The sequence below is a fragment of the Cyprinus carpio genome, chromosome A19 (genome assembly GCF_018340385.1).
Source record: "Cyprinus carpio isolate SPL01 chromosome A19, ASM1834038v1, whole genome shotgun sequence".
Lineage (NCBI taxonomy): Eukaryota > Metazoa > Chordata > Actinopteri > Cypriniformes > Cyprinidae > Cyprinus > Cyprinus carpio.
Genome location: NC_056590.1, coordinates 1260598 through 1270557, shown reverse-complemented (window position 1 = coordinate 1270557; position 9960 = coordinate 1260598). Strand labels below are relative to the sequence as shown.

The 9960-nt window shown below is 35.4% G+C and overlaps 1 protein-coding gene across 1 annotated transcript; it reads left to right on the top strand.

Annotated features, from left to right (window-relative positions):
- Positions 1–690: 690 nt before the first annotated feature.
- Positions 691–9553, top strand: LOC109093431 (syntaxin-12-like). The gene is made up of 10 exons (XM_019107171.2): positions 691–832; positions 1871–2046; positions 3336–3405; positions 3504–3603; positions 3772–3909; positions 5140–5183; positions 5309–5414; positions 6567–6639; positions 8327–8409; positions 8555–9553. The coding sequence occupies exons 2-10, from the start codon at positions 1950–1952 to the stop codon at positions 8645–8647; spliced, it is 804 nt and encodes a 267-aa protein (XP_018962716.1). The 5' UTR covers positions 691–832; positions 1871–1949; the 3' UTR covers positions 8648–9553.
- The last annotated feature ends 407 nt before the right edge of the window (positions 9554–9960 follow it).

Genomic DNA, 9960 nt, shown 5'->3' with positions numbered 1-9960 from the left:
TTGTCAGATAGGAAGTGGTCATCAGTAGACTGTCCACAGGTGAAAACTGATTTCAGACAGTTAAGTAAAAGTTCATTCATTGCTGTATTTGTGTTAATTTGGCATATATGGCATCTTGTATGAGTTCTTTCATTATCAGTGATTATCAGATAGTTCTGGACAGCAGTGGATACTCAAAGTGAGACTAAGTTCCTGTCTAGTGTTTCCTCTTCGTTTCCTTTCGCTGACTGCTGTTGTCTGTAGGTGCTTGGCTTTGTGTGCTTTGAGAGCGAGAGAGAGAGAGCAGAGACGGGCTCTCTCTCTCTCTTTTTTTTAATATATAAATGAAATGAATTCAGGTTTGTTTGATGGGAAGTGTACAGTACACCATAAGTTTAGTAAAACAAATAATATTGAAAGAAGTGTATTCTCATGCAGTTATGGTTTAAACAGCAATGTCTTGTTTTTCCTAAAAAAAAAAAAAATTCAAGCATTAAATACTTTTATCCATGCAGCTTTATACATGCAACAAATCCAAATATGATAAACCTCAAAATAAAATACAAGATCTAGATATAAAAATAAATTGTTAATTGTTTGTTTTTTTTTTGTTTGTTTATCGTGTATATTAATATTTATAAATTTTAATTTTAATAATATTAAATTGAATAAGACAGTTATTTATATGAATTCAGTAAGATTGAGAAAGAGACTTGTATAGTGTTAATAGTTACTTCTGTGGGATTTTGGGGTGTTTCTGTGCAATCACGTGCTCTTGTAGGCTCTGCCCCTTAGCGGAAGTACAAAGAACTTCAGACCGGAAGTCCCGAGTGAGGAGCGGCCCTGAGCTTGAGTAAGATCGCTATGTTTCTTCATCACAATTAACAAAAACAGCGTAACGACTGCCTTCGTATATATTCGGAATGGCTCTGAAAGCGTCTGTAGATGTCAGACGAGGTTAAAAGCGGGCAGCCGAATGCAGCGTGAGGTGTTTTCTGTCAGTTTAGTTTACGCCAGAGCCGTTGTTTTGTGTTGTAACGGGGTTTTGCGTGTGTTGTAGCGTTCTGTGATATTTAAGAGGAGTGTAAATAAACAAAACATGATTATTTAATCCTGAAGCAACAGCGGTATGTTGCTGTAGTGCGAGTGTTTAGTTGGTGAGCTTGCTAGCTGTTAGCTTAGCATTCACTGATCTGGGGTCAGTTGAGACTGACAGACTCCGCTCGTCCTGTGATCAGTGCTCAGAGAGACTCTAACACGAGCTTTCTCTATTCTCATCCCATTATATCTGCTTGTTTTTCTTTTTACTTATATATATGTAAACCCTTGCTGCGTGTACTGCATTAGGCTAACCCAGATTTGTCACAGCACTTATATATTATTGTCCATGTTTGTTTTGATTGCTTCTATTTGTCCTCATTTGGATCAAAGCGTCAGCTAAATGACTAAATGCAATTAATCTTAGATAAATAACCGTACTAGTGCTCACTGTTACTGCAGGTTGAACTAAACTGTGTGTGTTGACACTGTAATCTGAGAAAGCAGTTTGACACCTCATTGTGTCTGTATCATGTTTGTGTTGTTTAGTACTTTCCTGTATTAATCATCAACCTTTAGTTCACCGTCACAGCAAGTGAAAGCCAGTGTGTTCAGTCAGTACACACTACAGGACACAGGCTTTAAAGTGCACACTCATACCTCGATTAGTGCACTGATCAGCGCTGTTTACCGTCATGATGTGTTCCTCGATTAGTGCACTGATCAGCGCTGTTTACCGTCATGATGTGTTCATACTTCAGGTCTGACAGCTGTGATGAAAAAGGCATTATCATGCTTAAGGTCGTTGTAATATTACTGTGGATGTTCTGACAAAACGTTTCTCTGTCCTCAGCATTTTTTAGGCACTGATTCGCTTCCTGCTGTAGTTTCCTCCGCTCGTTGTCCCGAGACGTCCCTCAGAGCCCGCAGTCATGTCGTACGGAAGGACAGAGCAGCGCGCCGCGCCGAAGGACTTCAGCGGCCTCATCCAGACATGCAGCTCCAACATCCAGAAGATCACACAGAACAGTGAGTGTCTGGATCTGTGCTGTTCGGGACTGGGACGTTGATCTGAAAGTGATAGTTCGTAGCAATAAAGATGCTACCGGGGGAGTGCATGCATCGGGTCAGCTCGACAACTTCATGCTGATTTAGCTCTGCATGTCTTATACATAGAAATGAAGACTGTTTGTAGGACAATAACGATTTTTGAAATTTGTTAAGGAGTTCTGATCCATGAAACAAGTCAGCCAGCTCTGAGATTATTATTATGTGGTGGCTCATAATAATCTCTGACTTGTTGAGGCATGCGCTGCTGTTCAGGGGTTTAGTGTTGGTATGATGGTAAAGATGTTTGAAAGTCTCTTATGTTCACCAATGCTGCATTTATTTGATCCAAAATACAATAAAATAGTGATTTTGTGAAATATTATTAAACCACGATACGCTACCATTTAAAAGTTTTATTTTAAATTAAGTTTAAATTAATACTTTCATTCAGTGAGGATGCATTAAATTAAGCAAAAGTGACTTTTAATGTGAAATTATTCAAAACAAATGGTGTTCTTTTTCTATTCATTAAAGAATTCTGAAAACAAATGTGGATTCTACACAAAATATTTCACAGCATCGATAATAATATGAGCCATTATTCATAATTATGCACCAATAATAACCGACATTAAGTTAACACCTAATCAGCTTATTATACTGACTTCTGAAGGATCATGTGTCACGAAAAACTGGAGTAATGATGCTGAAAATTCAACTTTGATCACAGAAATAAATAGCATTTCACAATATATTCACATAGAAAAACATTCTTCTAAATTGCAATAATATTTCACAATATTAATGTTTTATTTTAATTTTATTAAAAAAAATGCAACCTTGATGACAATAAGAGACTTGAAAAACTTAATTCAAACTTATCATTTAAAATATAATTTATTCCTGTGATGCAAAGCTGAATTTTCTGCATCATTACTCCAGTCTTAAAAACCTTTTTTAGCCTTATAAATGTCTTAACTGCCACTTTTGATCAATTTAATATGAAATATCAGAACTCTTAATATTATAAATGTGTTTAATTGTGTGTGTGTGTGTATATAAAGACTGTTGCTTTCTATTCTCATTAATGAGTTTACTTTTTCTTTTCTTTTACACAAAATATGATTTATTGTTTTGTATTTCTGTTTTGATGTCACTTATGATTTGGACGTTTCTTCATGAGGTTCACAGTATTGTCCTCATATGTCTGCTGTTAAAAACCTTCACTGACATTACAGAGTCTGATTTTAGTGTGTTTTCTACATTAGCGGCACAGATCAAGAGCATGGTAAACCAACTGGGAACAAAACAAGACACCAGTGACCTGCGGGAGAGACTGTGAGTGTGTTTAGTTCTTGATTTATTCATGGCTGTGCATTTCCTGTTCCTCTTGTGCTCTTGTATTCTCAGTATGTGTGATGTTTTTTGTTTTACAGTCAGCAGGTGCAGCACTACACAAACCAGCTGGCCAAGGAGACCAACAAGCACCTGAAAGACCTCGGCTCGCTCTCTCTACCCGTGTCCCTGTCCGAACAGGTGCGCTTGTGTGTGCAGAATCACTTTTAACCTCCAGAGAAATGTGTTTACATGAAGCATAACGGCATGCAAATAAAAATGGGAAGGTCATTTAAAGGTGCTGGCGAAGTTCTTATAATATTTTGTCTGAATATCAAGTCTAACTCATTGTATTTCTTCTTTAAACAGAGACAGCAGAAAATCCAGAAGGACCGGCTGATGAATGATTTCTCCGCAGCTCTCAACAACTTCCAGGCGGTGCAGCGTCGAGCCGCGGAGAAGGAGAAGGAGTCCGTGGCCAGAGCCCGAGCAGGGTCTCGACTCTCAGTAAGATACACTCGAGGAACACTGTTTTCCACATCAGCTCTGATCCAGACTGTAGTGAACCGTCTACATAGGCAGCATCCTTAAAAGTGAAATGATGATAAACTTACAACTCTATACTTGAACCCAAAAATACCTTACACACAAATATTTGATGAAATGGATCATTTCCGTCTAGGGGTAGGCGATATGACAAAACAAAATCATAATACGATATCCTTTTAAAAAATTTTCAGAAAGGATCACAAGCCACAATCTTTATCAATTATTTTTCATGTTCATTTTAAAGCTATTTTATAAGTTACTGAGCAGTACAGGCAAACTAATTTCAGTATTTTTAAAATATATAGCCATGAAAGGTAAAAAAAAAAAAATAATAATAATCATAGAACAATTAGGTCAAGGAAGAGGTGGGCGATATGACCAAAATCTTATTTCACTTTTTATTTCATGTTATTTCATAATTTATCATTGTTATTAAAATAAAAACAAATATACAGCTTACAAACAATAGGACAAACACAATATAAGAAAGATAAAAATGAAATGAACTGCTCATTAACATTCATGTAAGAAATTGAATAATCAAATGTAAAAAAAAACGCTTCATAGTCTTAAAGATCAACTAATTCTGAATTGAAACTACAAATGTTATTCAGTTGAGCAGTGAGTCAAGCAGCACATATATATTAGGCTGCTGTCACTTTAAGACCTAATGCACAGATCCAACATACTGATATATATGCGTCTTTCCCAACTGTTTGTTCACTTAAAACACAACTGACTGTGTTGATATGAACATTGTGTTTTTGACTGGCAAGGCTTTAAAACACGAGCACATGATAAATGTTTTTGTTGATGAAGAACTTCCTGTCAGATGAATGTAACCATCATTCACAATCTAATGTTGTCATATTGCACATCCTTATTTCAATCTAATCAAATCATAAAGGTTTATTTTTATTTTATTTACTGAATATAATATAATACTTGAAATCAAGCTTCTGTCCATTCTGGAACGTCTACTTGACACCATTCAAGTGAGACCCAGTAGATAAAATTAATTCTGCCATATTTTTATTACATTTTACCTGTGACTATTCTGGCTATTCTCTATTTATCCCTCGAAGCATCACTTAGTAAAATAATATGCTGATTCTGTTTTCTGTTTTTAATGTGTCAGATATTTATACAGTACTCTTCTGTATGGTTTTGTGTTGTGATTTACTGCAGGCTGAAGACGGAGGTCATGAAGATCAGCTGGTCTCCTTTGAAAAGTAAGTCTCAGTCCCTCTTTATGAGCACACAGCACCAGCATTAGAGCTGAAAACACTCTGCGTGTGTGTGTGTGTGTGTGTGTGTGTGTGTGTGTGTGTGTGTGTGTGTGTGTGTGTGTGTGCAGTAATGAAGATTGGGGTAAGACCACCACTCAGACAGAAGAGGTGGCCATAACAGAGGAGGACCTGGAGCTCATCAAAGAAAGAGAAACTGCCATTCAACAGCTTGAGGTTAGTTTCCTCTTTTCCTGCCACACACATTCACACAAAATCCATTCTTCCTCTTTTTTTTTTTTCTGCCTCATCAATTTCTCAGAATATCTGCATTTGAAACAGAAAGTGCTGCAGAACTTAAACTACCAGTCAAAAGTTTGGAATAATTAATTAAGACTTTTTCAAATGTTTTGAAAGAAGTCTCTTATTCAGTGCTCACCAAGGCTGGGTTTATCTTATGAAAAATACTGTAAAAGCAATAATATTGTGAAAAGCTATATAAAAAACTCCTTTCTATTTTAGTAATATTTAATAATACATTTCATTCAAAGCTTTGTAGGACTATACATTGTTTGGATAATTAAACAAACAAACAAACAAAACAACTGTTCTATCTGATTCTGTTGCTCCATTGAAGAAAATTGCATAGAACTGAATAAAGATAACATATTGATATTTAATATTGATATATTTTCTGTCAGATTTGATTGTGTTCTTTTCAATAAAAGTGTGATTATTTAATTTGCTGTGTCTTTTAAGTTCAGTATCATTAAAAATATTTTAAATTGTTTTGTGTTTTTTTATTTTGATGTTAAATAATTATTACAAAGCATTTTCGGTTTTGATTTTCGACCAAGTGCATCCAGAAGTTTAGGTTTTAATCCAAATTTAATCCATTACTGCAAATTAATGCGCAGCTGAATTTTCAGCATCATTACTCCAGTCTTCAGTGTCACATGATCCTTCAGAAATCAGTATGATATGCTGACTTGCTGCTCAATTATTATCATTTATTATTAATGCTCAGTTATTAATCATGGTTCTTCTTGTTCTTCTCATTATTATTATAATGTTGAAAACGTGTTTGAAAACAATATTTTTGTAGAAACCGTGACATTTTAAGGATTTTAAAAGGATTATGTGATGAACAAAGTTTAAAAGAACAGCATTTATTTGAAATAACTGACAGGAAAGACAAAGCTTTGATTAAAAAAAAAACAAAAAAAACAAAAATATTTTCTTACCTCAAATTGACCCTGTTTACACCTACTGTTAGCATATAGTGCATTTCTGTATTTATGAATTACACATTTACTGTTAAGATATAGTGTATTTATGAGTTACATTTGTGCTGTTGTGTGTAATTTTGTACCTCTGCTGTGATTGCAGTCGGACATTTTGGATGTGAATCAGATTTTCAAGGATCTTGCAGTGATGATCCATGATCAGGGTGATATGATAGGTGAGTACAATCTGTCTCTAATCTATGCCAGGGGTGTCAAGCCCTGCTGCTGGCGAGCTACCGTCCTGCAGATTTCAGCTCCAAACCCCAATCTAACACAATCTAAGGCAAAATGATGGCACTCATGGAGGAAGACAAACAAAGTTCTTTATGAACGGCAGGATTGCTTGTAATAAGTATTTTTAAAAAGGAAAGGCTGTAGAGCCGACTATTTCTGTCAATGGTAAGTTTGTGATAACGTAAGAAAGGTAGTTTAAATGTTTTGCCACTTGCTTGAGCAAATTAATACATAAATCTAGAAGTAAATGCAAAAGTAAACACATTGAATAATGTGTTGCTTATATTTATTGTTTAAAGATGTCTGTTATAGATTGTATTACTGTACTGTGTAAAAAAAAATTGCAATGCTGAAAAAGCATTTTCAGTTACAATGTTTGGATTTGAAATCAAAATAATGGATAAATGTTGTGTCTGTGCCTTTGTGGTAAACAGCCACGGATCAGTAGCGGACTCCTCTGTGAAAGCACAGTCTGTGCTGCTTCCCCTCACAAGAGTCATCTAAGAGGGGAATGGCCCCCATTTAAAAAAAAATGAAATTCAGGCCCTGAATAAATTTCTAAAAATCCTGATTGGGGTATCACTATATATAGTTATAAATTATAAAAAGAAGCCTTTAAAAGATTGGTATCGGTGATCGGGATCGGCAGATACTGCTTGCTGTGATCGGCCTCAAAAATCCTGATCGGATCAGCCCTACTATCACAGCTAATCAAGGTGTTCAGGGGATGATGACAGGCAGCTGTGTTGGAGCAGGTTTGAAACCAAAGTCTGCAGGAAGGTAACTGTCCAGGAGCAGGGTTGGAAATCTCTGATCCACACCGCTGCTATTTATATAAGGATAAATCTGCTGAAAATGAAAGTTCTGTCATTTATTTGTGCATTATCCACACAGCATGTATGACTTTCTTCTATGGAGCACAAAGGGCAATTTTTTTAAGAATATACTGGATGTTTTTCCCCATACGATTAAATACGGATTTGTAACAATGTGGTGGTATTGGTGAAATGGTGGCAGAATTTTTAGTTTATTCACAGTGTTTAAAATCTATTGTGCATTCAACAGGTTAACTTTACAACGTTGTAGTATTAAGCTGACACTGTCATACTTGATATGGAAATGTCTAAGGCCTGTAAATTGTCAACATGGAAAAAAAAAATGTTCCTCAACTTTCAGGTCATGGTTCACATGTCTTTGTGCTGTGAATGTAAATATAACATTTATATTGTTAGTAATATTTCAAGATGAACACTTAGGTTTACTTGGTTATCATTTTTTTTTTTTTTTAGAAAAAACATGTTAAAATGTGTATATTTTTCCTCCATATTCTCATCCCTAAACACATGCAAACTTTTATTTATTTATTTATTTATTATATATTTTGTCAAAATGGAATAATAAACTATTCCATTACATTCTGAGTATTTAATATTTTAGGCATTACAGGTTTAATGGCTACATGACACATCTGAGTTTGCTTTGGTGTCAAAGCATCTGAATCAAGAAGTGCACTTAATTAAATGTATGTAAAGAGTGTAAACTCTGAGTATGTTCAATATAAGGTTGACATATTGTCTAAAACAACTTGAAATCTCTAATCTAAATGCAAGTAAATATGTGTGATTACAGATAGCATAGAGGCTAATGTGGAGAGTGCCGAAGTGCATGTGGAGAGAGGAGCTGAGCAACTCCAGAGAGCCGCTCAGTATCAGGTACAGCAAGAGCTTCAGCAGTACACACACACACAGCTATAGCATTTTGTATCAAAAATGTGGTGAGATGTTAGAATCCAAAGCCATGCATATAGTGAACATGCTATTTAATCACAGTGACCATATTTTCTCTTTTTCACTGTAGCAAAAGTCTCGTAAGAAGATGTGCATCCTGGCAGTGGTCCTTGCCTTAGTGGTCGGCATTATTGCTATTATCATCTGGGCATCGACAAAGTGAAGACCCGTCCTCTACCCTTCCCCTTTTTCTCTCATTTCATTTAATTTATTTTCTTGCTCGCAAACCCAGTGCCATCCGCATAGGAAGGGAGGTCAAAGGCTCTCAGCAGCACCTGTAGTTTTGCAGGGTTAGATACAGTATGAAGTGGCATAAGCGAATGTAACATTCCCTCGCCTCTCCCCTCCAGACCTTTAGTCATAATGGAGGAGGATGAGCTCATGGATGGGGTTGGGAAAAAATAATGGTATAAGTGGTATAAAATTTCATTTTGATTCTTGATATATTCCTAGCACTAACACTACTTTACATTTCTTAATAAATCCAGGTTATTTCATTTTGAGAAGCTCATTGGAATGAGATGAGACATTTTGATGACTGAAGTTATTATTATTATTATTATTATTATTTTTTACATCTTACTGTAATATAATTTTGGCTTTAGATGTCTTGTACAATGTACATTTCAACTCTTTCAAAGTTGTCAAGTCACTCCAAAGGTTAACAACAAACTGCTAAGATGAGCTGCAAAATTAATTGTGTATTTGACACCATGTTGTAACCATAAACCAGTAGACTAGTAGAACTGCAGGTATGAAGCAGCAATGATACCTAAAGCTCAAACATCTCTGAACTTCAGATTCAATACTGTTACTGGTGTTAACTAAAAGTTTTATTATACAGGTCTATTATATGGTGGTCAAATAGCTGTAAATGTGTTGTATAAGAACTCGTAATCGATATTATGGCTGAAACAGGTTTGTATATTACATTAAGAGCATTAAAATTATGTAAAAAGAATTGCACCCATACTTTTAGACCATGCAAAAATGATTGTCTTTTTTCTTTTTTAAAAATTGATTTATATGAATTCTATGAGTACACGAGTAAAGAAAAATGTCTTAATCATGTCTGCCTTTCTGAGTCTGTCTTAGAAATGTTGAAGCCACATTTAGCAGAGGTGAAAATGAGCGCTGTTAATGTGAGCAGTCAGGATATGCTATATATTTCAGAAAGTACACTATATCAGCCCAGTGTTATCTGCAATCTGTTGATTGGCTTTAGTTGTGTGTGCTTATTAAAGTTCAGCCCTTTTATTACCCTCTAGGTTTACCATTAAAAATAGCCAGGCAACTAGTGTAACTGTTTTTGCTTTGGACATGAATGAAACCACAAATTATGTGGCTTGTTCAAGACATGGATCAGACTTAATCCAGAAAAGTGATCTGGTGGACAATAATAAGAAGCTACCCAGAAACAACCAACTGACACATTTTAGCAGCTGCATAAAGAGTCCTTAAAACCATTCAGCCAAA

Excerpts from the sequence above, each read along its gene's own strand:
- LOC109093431 (XM_019107171.2), top strand. The coding sequence starts at position 1,950 with ATGTCGTACGGAAGGACAGAGCAGCGCGCCGCGCCGAAGGACTTCAGC. Across the intron at positions 2,047-3,335 it reads CCAGAAGATCACACAGAACA|CGGCACAGATCAAGAGCATG; the intron begins GTGAGTGTCTGG and ends TTTCTACATTAG. Across the intron at positions 5,184-5,308 it reads CAGCTGGTCTCCTTTGAAAA|TAATGAAGATTGGGGTAAGA; the intron begins GTAAGTCTCAGT and ends GTGTGTGTGCAG.